At 38.9% G+C, this 16883-nt stretch overlaps 1 protein-coding gene across 3 annotated transcripts in view; it reads left to right on the top strand.

Annotated features, from left to right (window-relative positions):
* col11a1a (collagen, type XI, alpha 1a) overlaps nt 1-16883 on the top strand; it is a 243243-nt gene that overhangs the window by 197725 nt on the left and 28635 nt on the right. For all 3 annotated transcript variants that reach the window (XM_061965881.2, XM_061965879.2, XM_061965880.2), the window contains 7 exons: nt 1940-2047; nt 2134-2187; nt 2314-2367; nt 2511-2564; nt 9350-9403; nt 9477-9584; nt 11556-11609. In XM_061965881.2, coding sequence (XP_061821865.1) covers nt 1940-2047; nt 2134-2187; nt 2314-2367; nt 2511-2564; nt 9350-9403; nt 9477-9584; nt 11556-11609 — 486 coding nt within the window. The remainder of the gene's footprint in view (nt 1-1939; nt 2048-2133; nt 2188-2313; nt 2368-2510; nt 2565-9349; nt 9404-9476; nt 9585-11555; nt 11610-16883) is intronic.

Raw genomic sequence — 16883 nt, 5'->3', positions numbered from 1 at the left:
TAAGCCTTGGCCCCTGGAGAGGGGGTCCAGACTAAGGCCAATGGAAAAACAACTCATAGCCATAGCACAGATCCCTCTTCCAAACACTTATTAGGAACATCCCACAGGTGAACAGGCTAATTGGGAACAGGTGGGTGCCATGATTGGGTATAAAAGCAGCTTCCATGAAATGTTCAGTCATTCACAAACAAGGACGGAGCGAGGCTCACCACTTTGTCAACAAATGCGTGAGCAAATTGTTTAAGAAGAACATTTCTCAACCAGCTATTGCAAGGAATTTAGGGATTTCACCATCTACGGTCTGTAATATCATCAAAATGTTCAGAGAATCTGGAGAAGTCACTGCACGTAAGCGGCAAGGCTGAAAACCAACATTGAATACCCGAGACCTTCGATCCCTCAGGCGGTACTGCATCAAAAACCGACGTCAGTGTGTAAAGGATATCACCACATGGACTCAGGAACACTTCAGAAAACCACTGTCAGTAACTACAGTTGGTCACTACATCTGTAAAACTCTGTTATGCAACGCTGCCGGCTTCGCTGGGCACAAGCTCCACAACAGAGACCCCGGACTGTTAAACTATTTAAGCAAGAATGGGAAATAATTCCACTTGAAAAGCTTCAAAAATGTGTCTTCTCAGTTCCCAAACGTTTACTGAGTGTTGTTAAAAGGAAAGGCCATGTAACACAGTGGTGAACATGCCCCTGTGACAACTTTTTTGCAATGTGTTGCTGCCATTAAATTCTAAGTTAATGATTATTTGCAAAAAAAAGTGTGAACATGAAATATCTTGTCTTTGCAGTCTATTCAATTGAATATAAGTTAAAAAGGGATTAGCAAATTATTGTATTCTGTTTTTATTAACGAATTACACAACGTGCCAACTTCACGGGTTTTGTATGATAAGCTCGACAAAATGTTTAAATCACGTTGATTTTTTTCAGTCAAAATTATTAGATTTTTGGAAGTAGGATCTCAGACACTATTTATATCGTGATACGTCAATGATGCATCTTCTTCAAATACATCATTTTAGTGTATTTTTTCAGGATTTTTGCAACGGTTAATTCATCACTACAAATTAGTTAACTTCTATTTTGATTTGTTAGTATTTTTTTTTTTTTCTTCACACAGCGACTCACTAATATTCATTACTGGATTTTAAAGAGTGCTGTCAAACTGTATTTTTAATGGGAGTCATCACACTTTGGAATTCAGATTAATCACGATTAATCGCAGTAAATTACCTTGCATAATTAAAATTTGGTCTGAGAAACCCAATATTTTGACACAAATGCCATACCCAAACATTTTCAAAAAGTTTTACCAGAATGCACTCCATTTATGTGCTAGCATTTTTATGCAAACACCAAATGTTAACCCTAAAGTCTCGTCGGGGTGTATTTTAAAGCCACATAGGATAAGATAGGATAGGATAGGACTTTATTGTCATTGCACAAGTACAACGAAATTATGTTTTCAGCACAAACCCGTTCAAGATTAGACAAACAAACAGTGTACAGGGTTACAGAACAGGAACGCTGATGGGTCGCCAAAGGCGCCCCGTAAAAGATAAGAAAAAGGTAAAACGCTGGGGAAGAAGATGAGTAAAAAAATACAATCTAGACTGGGCTCCTAAGGGGGCCTAGTCTGGAGTGGGAAAAAACCTCCATGCCAAGCACACATAAACACATTACATTTAATCACGACAACTCGCAACAGAGTTGGAACCCTGGAGGTCGACTGCTGCTGCCAGCCGACCATCACCCTGAGGGGAAAAATGCGACCGCCCTCACCAGAGGCAAGACAGAAAAGAGAGCAATCAGTCGGGCTCTCCTTAGTCATCTTAGCCTTACTTTTAACTCCGAGTACAAACCGGACCACCTAACCCGCCATTTATATACTAAAAACATTCCAACCCCCTCCCCGTAACAGGGACCCAAAGGCGAGAGGGGAGAGAAGGGAGAAGGCGGACCCCCTGGTGCTGCCGGACCTGCAGGCGCCAAAGGACCCCCTGGAGATGACGGTCCAAAGGGTAACCCTGTAAGTTTGCTTGAAGGTTTTCTTCCCTGTGAGACAGTCAACCTGGTTTCGTCTGTTCATGCATCTCGTGTGCTTCTTTCATAAAGGGGCCCGTCGGATTCCCCGGAGACACGGGTCCTCCCGGAGAGCCAGGTGTTGCGGTGAGTGTGACATTAACCACATATTTGACGCAGATTTCGAACAGTGACTCGATTTTACTGAGCAATTAAAATGATTATATTCTAAAATAAACACAATTTTCCATGGACATATTTCTTTTTTTACAGGGAACAGACGGAGAATCGGGAGAAAAGGGAGAAGATGGTGAGGCTGGTCAGCCGGTAAGTTGATATTTTATCAATTCTAAGTTATATTTTATTGGGTATAGAGTCAATAGTAGCATAACTTACTTTTTTTGACAGTTTTGATGTTTCTTACAGTTTGTCTGTGTTTTAAAATAAGGATTTTCTGTGCTTATATCCAGGGACCTCCAGGTCCATCAGGTGAAGCCGGTCCACCTGGACCCCCGGGCAAGCGTGTAAGTCATTGACCGTTGCAACCATGCATACCGTATTTGCCATTGCAATAATCCAGGTTAGCGTATATTTTTTTTAAGTATGTAAGGCCTTGTTGACGGATTTTTTCTTGTCAACGTGAACCGTACAATTGCAATTGTTTTCATATCTGCCCCTTGATATGTATCCGATGCGACTGCAGTCCGAACGATCGGTTTGCGTTCATCCAAGCAATACGTCGTCAAAAAGAGATTAGCTTCATGATTCTTAGCCAAACTAGTAAACAATTGCAAGATACATAGTAGACAAATGAGCAGGAAATCAATTGTTAGGGCGTCAAACTTCCTTCTTAATTTTTTACACGCAATAATTCACATATATATGTGTACATATTATATTTATATCTATATATATATATATATATATATATATATATGATATTAAGAGTATGTGAAAATTCGACATAATAATAATAATAATAGATTTTATTTGTAAAAAGCACTTTACATTGAGTAAACAACCTCAAAGTGCTACAGTGTATTAAAAAAATAAAAATAAAAAGATAATAAAAAATAAATAAAAATAAAAACTTGAACAGCCAAATAGCTAGAACTAGTATGCATATATCTAAAAGAAGGGTTTTTTTAAAAAAAAAAAGAAGGGTTTTTAAGCCTTTTTAAAAAGCATCCACAGTCTGTGGTGCCCTCAGGTGGTCAGGGAGAGTGTTCCACAGACTGGGAGCGGCGGAGCTCATTGTTCATAGCTTTGTAGACATTTACTGTGTTTACTTCCATGAGGACCAGCTTAACCTCTTAAGGCCCAAGCTGTTTGTTTACATGCTTTTTTTATTTCTCTTTGCTATTTGGGCTTATTAGACCCTAATTAGAATAAAAACTAAAAATCATCTTTTGATATGATGTACTTAATCCATAAGTACACAAACGTGTACTTCATGTGTAGTGACATGCTAATTTTTATTTTTACACTTTTTTTTTCCAAATTCCATTGTATGTTGTACTCTTCTGACACCACCAGATGGCAGTATAAGTGTCCACATAAGCGGCCATAAGACCCCAATTCAGTAGTGTACACAATTTTGGAAATAAGAGCTAAAAGGTGCTGTCCACGCATGTGGCCACTAAGGCCTTTATGTTTTGTAATCATTAAGAAATATCAAGCAGCTAAAATGTGCCAAACATGGATAAGTGTAGTGACTATTTTGCATTTTTCCCATCATGCTTTGTCATTTTGAATTTTTCTTTGGTGAAAGGACGTTTTTTTGATAACATTTTGTGCTGGTTGGATGTTTCTTTTTTTTTTTGCACCATGACTAGGGAAGGTTGTTTGCATTGGGTCTTATCGATAAATGCTGCAAATTCATAGCTTAATATAAGGTCACTGGCCACGAAGAACTCTTGTTGTCCACTAAAAGGCAAGAAAAAAGCAGATTTAAAACTGTTACACTTTTAAAATGAATGCAATCTCCCAGCGGGCAACATTACTTATTCAACTCATTCCATCTTGTGGGCCAATTTAAGGACATTGCATTTATTTTCGTAATCTGAACGACTATGTAAAGAAATCGAATTTGACAAAAAAAATCAGAATCGGACATTGTAACCTAGAGGTTTGAGTGAAATGTGTTGGCTCTGCTCCCAGTCTTGTCACGCTTGCAGTTAAGCACAGGAGATTCATTCTAATTAAAAATAAAGTTGTTGGTAACAAAGTTGGGGATTTAAGGAGAAAAGTCTTCACTTTAAGGAGAATGAAAGCCACTTCAGAGCCTGCTGGGATCTGAGCATTGCAATGTAGATATCTGGAATCCTTTTTTTTTGGTCTCTGTAATGGAAAATTGCTTATCAAAAAATGAATCCAGGGGCTGTAAATCCCCGTGAAGCCATGTGAGAATGAGAGACGGACCCAGTGTGACACATTATTGATTCCATGCTGCTTGTCCGACAACAACGGAAAAACCAATGTAAAACAGGATTGTTTGCTTGTTATGCTGTTTGGATTATTGAGAAATATGAGGGAGATCCTGGAAGGCTGACAACCACCCTTGTTAGCGTCTTCCTTGATGTCTAATAAAGACTTCAACGGCTATCAATTTCAGATTCACCGTCAGTAAGGGGGGGTATCCTTTGTTCCCCCTTTTGGTTTGGGCTTCCATGTAGTTTCCTGTCTTGGTTTACCGGGAGATATATACGGTAACCACAGTAAACTTTTCGAGACCAAGATCCCTGGTCTCAGCCAAAAACCCAAGAAAATACGTCAATGTGTATTTATAAGTGGTTGATTTATATAGGCTAGTAAGGTAAAGTTTTGTACCTGACAAGTTTCGGCTAAACCAGCCGAAACTTGTCAGGTACAAAACTTTACCTTACTAGCCTATATAAATCAACCACTTACAAACATTTCTGCAACTCTTATTTTGTTGTGATAGAGTGATTGGAGCACATACTTGTGGGTCACAAAAAAACATTCATGAAGTTTGCTTCTTTTATGAATTTATTATGGGTCTACTGAAAATGTGCTGGGTCAAAAGTATACATACAGAAATGTTAATATTTGCTTACATGTCCCTTGGCAAGTTTACCTGCAATAAGGCGCTTTTCGTAGCCATCCACAAGCTTCTGCTTGAATTTTTGACCACAAAATTGGTGCAGTTCAGCTAAATGTGTTGGTTTTTCTGACATGGACTTGTTTCTTCAGCATTGTCCACACGTTTAAGTCAGGACTTTGGGAAGGCCATTCTAAAGCCTTCATTCTAGCCTGATTTAGCCATTCCTTTACCACTTTTGACGTGTGTTTGGGGTCATTGTCCTGTTGGAACACCCAACTGCGCCCAAGACCCAACCTCCGGGCTGATGATTTTTGCTCGTCCTGAAGAATTTCATCCGACCAAGAACTTTCCTCCAGAAGGTCTTATCTTTGTCCATGTGAGGTCAGATGAAACAAAACTTGAGCTGTTTGGCCACAATACCCAGCAATATGTTTGGAGGAGAAAAGGTGAGGCCTTTAATCCCAAGTACACCATTCCTACTGTCAAGCATGGTGGTGGTAGTATTATGCTCTGGGCCTGCTTTGCTGCCAATGGAACTGCTGCTTTACAGAGAGTAAATGGGACAATGAAAAAGGAGGATTACCTCCAAATTCTTCAGGACAACCAAAAATCATCAGCCCGGAGGTTGATGATTTTACCGAGCTATACTTATATATATATATATATATATATATATATATATATATATATATATATATATATATATAAAAGTATAGCTCGGTTGGTGGAGTGGCCGTGCCAGCAACTTGAGGGTTCCATGTTCGATTCCCGCTTCCATCACCCTAGTCACCTCTGTTGTGTCCTTGGGCAAGACACTTTACCCACCTGCTCCCATTGCCACCCACACCGGTTTAAATGTAACTTAGATATTGGGTTTTCACTATGTAAAAGCGCTTTGAGTCACTAGAGAAAAGCGCTATATAAATATAATTCACTTCACTTCACATATATATGTATATATATATATATATATATATATATATATATATATATATATGTCTTAATAAGGTTATCCAAAAAATAGTGCTCGATACCGTAGTAGAGCGCAATATATGTATGTGTGGGAAAATCACAAGATCTCCTGATGATTGAGGGTACCCCCCCTCATGAAACAGGCCTGTAGAGATGAAATAGTCTTGTGATTTGTTTCCCATACATACATATATATATATATATATATATATATATATATATATATATATATATATATATATATATATATATATATATATATATATAGCTGAATTTCCCCCAGGGATCAATAAAGTACTTTATTCTATTATATTATATATATATATATATATATATATATATATATATATATATATATATATATATATATACACAGTATATATATATATTAGAGATGCGCGGATAGGCAATTATTTCATCCGCAACCGCATCACAAAAGTCGTCAACCATCCGCCATCCACCCGATCTAACATTTAATCAGAACTGCACCCGCCCGTTGTTATATATCTAATATAGACGATGCAAGGCATTAGTGAGGTTATAAAGCTTTTGCCTGTTAAAGAAAGGAGACACCAGTGAGCAATCATCTGGGAGCCGCGCTGAGCGCACATCCAAGCGCGTGGAGGTGCGATGTCCCTCGCACCCGCGGCGGCTCCACCCGGGCTCGCGCCCGAGGCTTCAGCGCGCACCGCGGCGGCCATCCTACTCGTCGCGGCCTAGCCCTCGCGGCTCTCGCTGCCGGCGACGGCCGGGTATGGGCCCGACGCTCCAGCGCCATCCATTTTCAGGGCTAGTTGATTCGGCAGGTGGGTTGTTACACACTCCTTAGCGGGTTCCGACTTCCATGGCCACCGTCCACCGCGGAGTGACCCCTGTTACGCGCCCCCGGCAACGGGGGTGGCGGGCAGGTAAGCTGCGCGGGCGGAGCGCGCGGAGTGACCCGTTACGAGCCCCCGGCCACGGGGGTGGCGGGCAGGTAAGCTGCATACCTGCTGCGTGTGACGCCGGCCGCGGCGAAGGCGGACGAGGCGGGGTGTCGGTGCAGTGGTGACCCTGGACGTGCGTCGGGCCCTTCTCGCGGATCACCTCAGCTACGGCTCCCAGTGGGGCCCTCTCGGGGGAAGGGGCCTCGGTCCCGGACCCCGGCGAGGCGTCCCTTCTCCGCTCCGTAAAAGTGTCCATCTCTTTTTTTTTTCTTCTTCTGTTGTGGCATATGCTGCAGGTGCCTGCTCGTTTTTCGTATGTGGGTAACAACATTTAACTATGTATATATATTTCCGAATGGTTTAACTGCCACCCGCCTGAATCTATTTAAAATCTAATTTTTTTTTATTTCAACCGCCCGACCCGACCCGCGGATAAAATCTTTTTTATTTTTTTTATTTCAACCGCCCGATCCGCGGATAATCCGCGGACTCCGCGGTTGTGTCCGCAAACCGCGCATCTCTAATATATATATATTTATACAGGTAAAAGCCAGTAAATTAGAATATTTTGAAAAACTTGATTTATTTCAGTAATTGCATTCAAAAGGTGTAACTTGTACATTATATTTATTCATTGCACACAGACTGATGCATTCAAATGTTTATTTCATTTAATTTTGATGATTTGAAGTGGCAACAAATGAAAATCCAAAATTCCGTGTGTCACAAAATTAGAATATTACTTAAGGCTAATACAAAAAAGGGATTTTTAGAAATGTTGGCCAACTGAAAAGTATGAAAATGAAAAATATGAGCATGTACAATACTCAATACTTGGTTGGAGCTCCTTTTGCCTCAATTACTGCGTTAATGCGGCGTGGCATGGAGTCGATGAGTTTCTGGCACTGCTCAGGTGTTATGAGAGCCCAGGTTGCTCTGATAGTGGCCTTCAACTCTTCTGCGTTTTTGGGTCTGGCATTCTGCATCTTCCTTTTCACAATACCCCACAGATTTTCTATGGGGCTAAGGTCAGGGGAGTTGGCGGGCCAATTTAGAACAGAAATACCATGGTCCGTAAACCAGGCACGGGTAGATTTTGCGCTGTGTGCAGGCGCCAAGTCCTGTTGGAACTTGAAATCTCCATCTCCATAGAGCAGGTCAGCAGCAGGAAGCATGAAGTGCTCTAAAACTTGCTGGTAGACGGCTGCGTTGACCCTGGATCTCAGGAAACAGAGTGGACCGACACCAGCAGATGACATGGCACCCCAAACCATCACTGATGGTGGAAACTTTACACTAGACTTCAGGCAACGTGGATCCTGTGCCTCTCCTGTCTTCCTCCAGACTCTGGGACCTCGATTTCCAAAGGAAATGCAAAATTTGCATGGTTGGGTGATGGTTTGGGGTGCCATGCCATCTGCTGGTGTCGGTCCCGGCTGGCCTGGGAACGCCTCGGGATCCCCTGGGAAGAGCTGGACGAAGTGGCTGGGGAGAGGGAAGTCTGGGCTTCCCTGCTTAGGCTGCTGCCCCCGCGACCCGACCTCGGATAAGCGGAAGAAGATGGATGGTTGGATAGAATATAAAACATGTTTTCAGTTATTTCACCTTTTTTGTTAAGTACATAACTCCACATGTGTTCATTTTATAATTTTGATGCCTTCAGTGACAATCTACAATGTAAATAGTCATGAAAACAAAACCAAAAACATACAGTTTTTGGTTTGTTTGGAGTTAAAGGTCCCTTGTAAGGTTGGTACCATGATAACGATTTGCAGATCAGAACAACGGCAAGTATTAATACACCCACCCAAACAGTTTCCATTTATATATATTTTCTGCTCATGAAGAAGCTGACCAGTTTCCAAGTGAACAGACCACAAGCAGATTAAAGCTTCGAGGCAAGAATGGGAGGAGGGGGCTTCAATTTGGCCTACCGATCGATAAGCACTCCAGCTTTGGCGGACCACTCGGACGGAGTGCAGTTTGGTAAAACGAGTTGATGGAAAAAAAAAAAAAGATGGGTGTGCTTTTCAATGCTTTATCTCGACACCACTAAAGTAGCGTTCAAGAACACCGGATTCTCTTAACGCTTTCAATTGTCTCGTCCTTCCTGTCTCGGTTGGACTCCTTTCAAAGGTCAGTGATGTTCAACAGTGCTCGCTGGGGAGAATTCACACAGTCTGCGCTTTCATTCCAAAAAAAAAAGAAAAAGTCAATCCTATGCCAGTCATGCCTAATACAAAATGTTTTTGAAAGGTCAAAAACAAGGTAACATTCACCACCTGTCTGGTTGCGTCACATGATGTCAAAAGGATGAAAAAAAACCCAATCCTGTCGTCCTTCCCAGGGACCTCCGGGAGCTGCTGGTGCTGAAGGCCGACAGGGAGAGAAGGGCGCTAAGGTATAACAAACATTTTATTAGTAGTGTTTTTCACCGCCTAGTACAGAATTACAACTATTTTCTCCATTTGCAGGGTGAAGCCGGGTCTGAGGGTCCAGCTGGTAAAACGGGACCCGTCGGGCCTCAGGGACCTGCCGGAAAGCCTGGTCCGGAGGGTCTACGTGGAATCCCCGGCCCTGTTGTAAGTCCAAATACCAACATACAGAACTTTGTATTCTTTTCATGGGGGGGGGGGCGTGGTTGGGGGCGTGGCTAAGAGGGGAGGAGTATATTTACAGCTAGAATTCACCAAGTCAAGTATTTCATATATATATATATATATATATATATATATATATATGTATATATATTATATATATATATATATATATATATATATATATATATATATATATATATTTATAAGAAATACTTGACTTTCAGTGAATTCTAGCTATAAATATATATTTATTTTTTATATATATTTGTATATATATATATATATATATATATATATATATATATATATATATATATATATATAAAAGAAATACTTGAATTTCAGTGTTCATTTAATTACACATACACTTGTTGAGTTAAGGGTTGAATTGTCCATCCTTGTTCTATTCTCTGTCACTATTTTTCTAACCATGCTGAACACCCTCTCTGATGATGCATTGCTGTGTGGCACGCACAAAAGTGCTTTCATCAAATGCACTAGATGGCAGTATTGTCCTGTTTAAGAGTGTCACAACATTGCTGTTTACGGCAGACGAACTGCTTTACGGTAGACGAAAACGTGACTGCTGTTGTTGTGTGTTGTTGCCGCGCTGGGAGGGCGTTAATGAAACTGCCTAACAATAAACCCACATAAGAAACCAAGAACTCGCCCTCCATCATTCTACAGTTATAACGTGATTGGGCAGGCACGCCGTTTATATTGTGGGAAAGCGGACTCAGGTCCGCATGGACCTGGGTCCGCATGGACCTGAGTCCGCCTGAATTTCGGGAGATTTTCGGGAGATAATTTGTCCCGGGAGGTTTGCGGGAGAGGCGCTGAATTTCGGGAGTCTCCCGGAAAATCCGGGAGAGTTGGCAAGTATGGTATAAAGAAAAACTAAATATTAGCTATGGAAGGTTGAACTGCAGATGCAGATCTCTGTTAAAAGATGAAAAAAAACTAGAGATGTCCGATAATGGCTTTTTTGCCAATATCCAATATTCCAATATTGTCTAACTCTTAAATACCGATTCCGATATCAAGCGATACCGATATATACAGTCGTGGAATGAACACATTATCATGCCTAATTTTGTTGTGATGCATTAAACAATGTAACAAGGTTTTCCAAAATAAATCAACTCAAGTTATGGAAAAAAATGCCAACAGTGCACTGCCATATTTATTATTAAAGTCACAAAGTGCATTATTTTTTTTAACATGCCTCAAAACAGCAGCTTGGAATTTGGGACATGCTCTCCCTGAGAGAGCATGAGGAGGTTGAGGTGGGGGGGTAGGGGCTAGCGGGGTGTGTATATTGTAGCATCCCGGAAGAGTTAGTGCTGCAAGGGGTTCTGGGTATTTGTCCTGTTATGTTTATGTTGTGTTAGGGTGCGGATGTTCTCCCGAAATGTGTTTGTCATTCGTGTTTGGTGTGGGTTAACAGTGTGGCGCATATTTGTAACAGTGTTAAAGTTGTTTATACGGCCACCCTCAGTGTGACCTGTATGGCTGTTGACCAAGTATGAATTGCATTCACTTGTGTGTGTGAAAAGCCGTAGATATTATGTGATTGGGCCGGCACGCAAAGGCAGTGCCTTTAAGGCCCGCCCCCAATATTGTTGTCTGGGTGGAAATCGGGAGCAATTCGGCAGATTTTCGTGAGTCTCCCGGGAAAATCGGGAGGGTTGGCAAGTATGACTGGGAGACGCAACTGCTCTGTACTTCTCCCTACGTCCGTGTACCACTCCGGACAGCGGCGTTTTAAAAAGTCATACATTTTACTTTTTGAAACCGATACTGATAATTTCCGATATTACATTTTAAAGCATTTATCGGCCGATAATATCGGCAGTCCGATATTATGGGACATCTCTAAAAAAACTAATTTGTTCATAAGTGTGTTGGTATTGGGAAGAGAACATTGTGTAATGTTATGAATGTATTTCACAGGGTGAACAAGGACTGCCCGGCTCTGCAGGACAAGACGGTCCGCCTGGTCCCATGGTTCGTAAGCCTTACTTTCTAAAAGATACCTTCAAATTAGAGTTAAAGATGTCTTGATTTATCAGTTGTGTCAAGAATCAGTCTTACTACGGATGGGTACCGTTCACATTTAAATCAACATGGTGCAGATACCAATACCGTATTTTTCGGATTATAAATCGCAGTTTTTTTTTTCATAATTTGGCCACGGGGTGCAATTTATAATCTGGAGCGATTTACGTGTGAAATTATTAACACATTACCGTAAAATATCAAATAATATTATTTATCTCATTCATGTAAGAGACTAGGCGTATATCAGCACGTTCTCAGTTGGTTATTTATGCCTCATATAACGTACACTTATTCAGCCTGTTGTTCACTATTCTTTATTTATTTTAAATTGCCTTTCAAATGTCTATTCTTGCTGTTGGATTTTATCAAATACATTTCCCCCAAAAATGCAACTTATATATGGTTTTTTCCTTCTTTATTATGCATTTTCAACTCGTGCGACTTATACTCCGGAGCGACTTATAATCCGAAAAATACAGTACTCAATTGTACCAATTTTTGGTACTTTTGTGTGTGTAAACAAATGCCATGGGTGGATCTACACCTGACATCCACTCTAATAATACCAAGTACAAGAGTGTATCTAGTTTCAATAATTACATCGATATTTTTTATCGTCAAAAGATTTTGTTTTCCTATTTTTAAAATGTATATTATGTTTATAAACTCAGTAAATACGTCCCTGGACACGTGAGGACTTTGAATATGACCAATGTATGATCCTGTAACTACTTGGTATCAAATCGATACCCAAATTTGTGGTATCATCCAAAACTAATGTAAAGTATCAAACAAGAGAAGAATAAGTGATTATTCCATTTTAACAGAAGTTTAGATAGAACATGCTGAAACAGAAAGTGCCAGGTTCAGACAGTGATGACATCTTTAAACAAGACAAGAAGCAAGGAATCAAACAGAGACAGAATTAAATTTGGCTCATTGAGGAGAAACGCGTACACCTGTACCCTTGCACAGTGTCACCACGCTCTGACGAAAGATTGTACGCCTCCTCTTTTATTTGGACTTTCCCTGATTACATGGCAACAGCTGTTTCTAAAGGGACGGGGGTCGTAAACAGCCATCGCCTTTGATTACAAAACAGTTCAGAGAAAAGGTCGTAAACAGCCGTTGCCCTCGGTCACAGAACAGTTCAAAGAAAAGGTGCCTGGAGGGGAGTCAGGTCCTGCTTCCTCTTCGCTTTGTAGATCTCGGGTCAAGACAAAATCTTTATGTGGATTACAATACGTCAAAGAAACAGAACACCTTCATGTTGCTTCCCATCCTACACAGTGGAGTTTTACAAGCCTTCTTCTTGGTAGGATCAAAGACAGCTTTTGTCTTCTCGCCGGGAACTCATGGCAACACAAAGTTTTGTGATAACTTAGATACAATTATTCTGACAGAAAGTAACCAGAAAATAACAGTAAATGAACAAGTTGGACTAATAATCATGTTTTACAGCTTGTCCTTTATAATGTGTACAAAATAATAGGTGTATAAATGACACAATATGTTACTGCATACGTCAGCAGACTAATTAGGAGTCTTTGTTTGTTTACTTACTACTAAAAGACAAGTTGTCTAGTATGTTCACTATTTTATTTAAGGACTAAATTACAATAATAAACATACTGTATGTTTCATGTACCCTAAGATTTTTAGTTCAAATAAAGACAATAATGCAATTTTTTGGTGGTCCCCTTTATTTAGAAAAGTTCTCGAAAAGTATCAAAATACATTTTGGTACCGATACCAGTACCAAAATATTGGTATCGGGACAACCCTATTCTAGACACCTTTCTTAGTCCATATTTAGAAAAGTATCAAAATACATTTTGGTACCGGTACCAGTACCAAAATATTGGTATCGACACAACACTATTCTAGACACCTTTCTTAGTCCATATTTTGAAAAGTTCTCGAAAAGTATCAAAATACATTTTGGTACCGGTACCAGTACCAAAATATTGGTATCGAGACAACACTATTGTAGACACCTTTCTTAGTCCATATTTTGAAAAGTTCTCGAAAAGTACCGAAAAGTATCAAAATACATTTTGGTACCGGTACCAGTACCACAATATTGGTATCGAGACAACACTATTCTAGACACCTTTCTTAGTCCATATTTTGAAAAGTTCTCGAAAAGTACCGAAAAGTATCAAAATACATTTTGGTACCGGTACCAGTACCAAAATATTGGTATCGAGACAACACTATTCTAGACACCTTTCTTAGTCCATCAATCCAAAAGACAAGTTGTCTAGTATGTTCACTATTTTATTTAAGGACAAAAATTGCAATAATAAACATATGTTTAATGTACTCTAATATTTTTTGTCAATATAAAGTCATTTTTTGTGGACCCCTTTATTTAGAAAAGTATCGAAAAGTACATTTTGGTACCAGTACCAAAATATTGGTATCGGGACAACCCTATTCTAGACACCTTTCTTAGTCCATATTTTGAAAAGTTCTCGAAAAGTACCGAAAAGTATCAAAATACATTTTGGTACCGGAACCAGTACCACAATATTGGTATCGAGACAACACTATTCTAGACACCTTTCTTAGTTCATATTTTGAAAAGTTCTCGAAAAGTACCGAAAAGTATCAAAATACATTTTGGTACCAGTACCAGTACCAAAATATTGGTATCGAGACAACACTATTCTAGACACTTGTCTTAGTCCATCAATCCAAAATTGCAATAATAAACATATGTTTAATGTACTCTAATATTTTTTGTCAATATAAAGCCATTTTTTGTGGACCCCTTTATTTAGAAAAGTATCGAACCTCCTGCTCCGGCCCGGCTGCACTAAATTATAATATAAATACATTTAATAAAGTCAAATACAAATAAGGCAACAAGAGAAGTATCCTACACTTCTCTTTTGTAAAGTAAATCTGAACAGCCGACATGGGCATCTACACCAACTATATGATTTGCCTGAGAAGCTGGACAGGACACAAAAAAAAATAAAAAATAAAAAGAAGAGAAAAGTATCGAAAAGTACATTTTGGTACCAGTACCAAAATATTGGTATCGGACAACCCTATTCTAGACACCTTTCTTAGTCCATATTTTGAAAAGTTCTCAAAGTATCAAAATACATTTTGGTACCAGTACCAGTACCACAATATTGGTATCGAGACAACACTATTCTAGACACTTGTCTTAGTCCATCAATCCAAAAGACAAGTTGTCTAGTATGTTCACTATTTTATTTAAGGACAAAAATTGCAATAATAAACATATGTTTCATGTACCTTACATTTTTTTGTGAATATAAAGCCATTTTTTGTGGTCCCCTTTATTTAGAAAAGTATCGAAAAGTACATTTTGGTACCAGTACCAAAATATTGGTATCGGGACAACCCTATTCTAGACACCTTTCTTAGTCCATATTTTGAAAAGTTCTCGAAAAGTACCGAAAAGTATCAAAATACATTTTGGTACCGGAACCAGTACCACAATATTGGTATCGAGACAACACTATTCTAGACAACTTTCTTAGTCCATCAATCCAAAAGACAAGTTGTCTATTATGTTCACTGTTTTATTTAAGGACAAAAATTGCAATAATAAACATATGTTTAATGTACTCTAATATTTTTTGTCAATATAAAGCCATTTTTTGTGGACCCCTTTATTTAGAAAAGTATCGAAAAGTACATTTTGGTACCAGTACCAAAATATTGGTATTGGGACAACCCTATTCTAGACACCTTTCTTAGCCCATATTTTGAAAAGTTCTCGAAAAGTATCAAAATACATTTTGGTACCGGTACCAGTACCACAATATTGGTATCGAGACAACACTATTCTAGACACTTGTCTTAGTCCATCAATCCAAAAGACAAGTTGTCTATTATGTTCACTGTTTTATTTAAGGACAAAAATTGCAATAATAAACATATGTTTAATGTACTCTAATATTTTTTGTCAATATAAAGCCATTTTTTGTGGACCCCTTTATTTAGAAAAGTATCGAAAAGTACATTTTGGTACCAGTACCAAAATATTGGTATTGGGACAACCCTATTCTAGACACCTTTCTTAGTCCATATTTTGAAAAGTTCTCGAAAAGTACCGAAAAGTATCAAAATACATTTTGGTACCGGAACCAGTACCACAATATTGGTATCGAGACAACACTATTCTAGACACCTTTCTTAGTCCATCAATCCAAAAGACAAGTTGTCTATTATGTTCACTGTTTTATTTAAGGACAAAAATTGCAATAATAAACATATGTTTAATGTACTCTAATATTTTTTGTCAATATAAAGCCATTTTTTGTGGACCCCTTTATTTAGAAAAGTATCGAAAAGTACATTTTGGTACCAGTACCAAAATATTGGTATTGGGACAACCCTATTCTAGACACCTTTCTTAGTCCATATTTTGAAAAGTTCTCGAAAAGTACCGAAAAGTATCAAAATACATTTTGGTACCGGTACCAGTACCACAATATTGGTATCGAGACAACACTATTCTAGACACCTTTCTTAGTCCATATTTTGAAAAGTTCTCGAAAAGTACCGAAAAGTATCAAAATACATTTTGGTACCAGTACCAGTACCAAAATATTGGTATCGAGACAACACTATTCTAGACACCTTTCTTAGTCCATCAATCCAAAAGACAAGTTGTCTAGTATGTTCACTGTTTTATTTAAGGACAAAAATTGCAATAATAAACATATGTTTAATGTACTCTAATATTTTTTGTCAATATAAAGCCATTTTTTGTGGTCCCCTTTATTTAGAAAAGTATCGAAAAGTACATTTTGGTACCAGTACCAAAATATTGGTATCGGGACAACCCTATTCTAGACACCTTTCTTAGTCCATATTTTGAAAAGTTCTCGAAAAGTATCAAAATGCATTTTGGTACCGGTACCAGTACCACAATATTGGTATCGAGACAACACTATTCTAGACACCTTTCTTAGTCCATCAATCCAAAAGACAAGTTGTCTAGTATGTTCACTATTTTATTTAAGGACAAATATTGCAAAAATAAACATATGTTTCATGTACTCTAATATTTTGTTAAAATAAAGCCATTTTATGTGGTCCCCTTTATTTAGAAAAGTATCAAAGTGCATTTTGGTACCAGTACCAAAATATTGGTACCGGGACAACCCTTCTACAGTGAAAAATGACCTAATTCGGTACCCATCCCTCACTACCACGAAGCAATGTTCAGTC

The sequence above is a fragment of the Nerophis lumbriciformis genome, linkage group LG07, assembly GCF_033978685.3.
Source record: "Nerophis lumbriciformis linkage group LG07, RoL_Nlum_v2.1, whole genome shotgun sequence".
Classification (NCBI taxonomy): domain Eukaryota; kingdom Metazoa; phylum Chordata; class Actinopteri; order Syngnathiformes; family Syngnathidae; genus Nerophis; species Nerophis lumbriciformis.
This window is presented reverse-complemented; position numbering and strand designations above follow the sequence as displayed.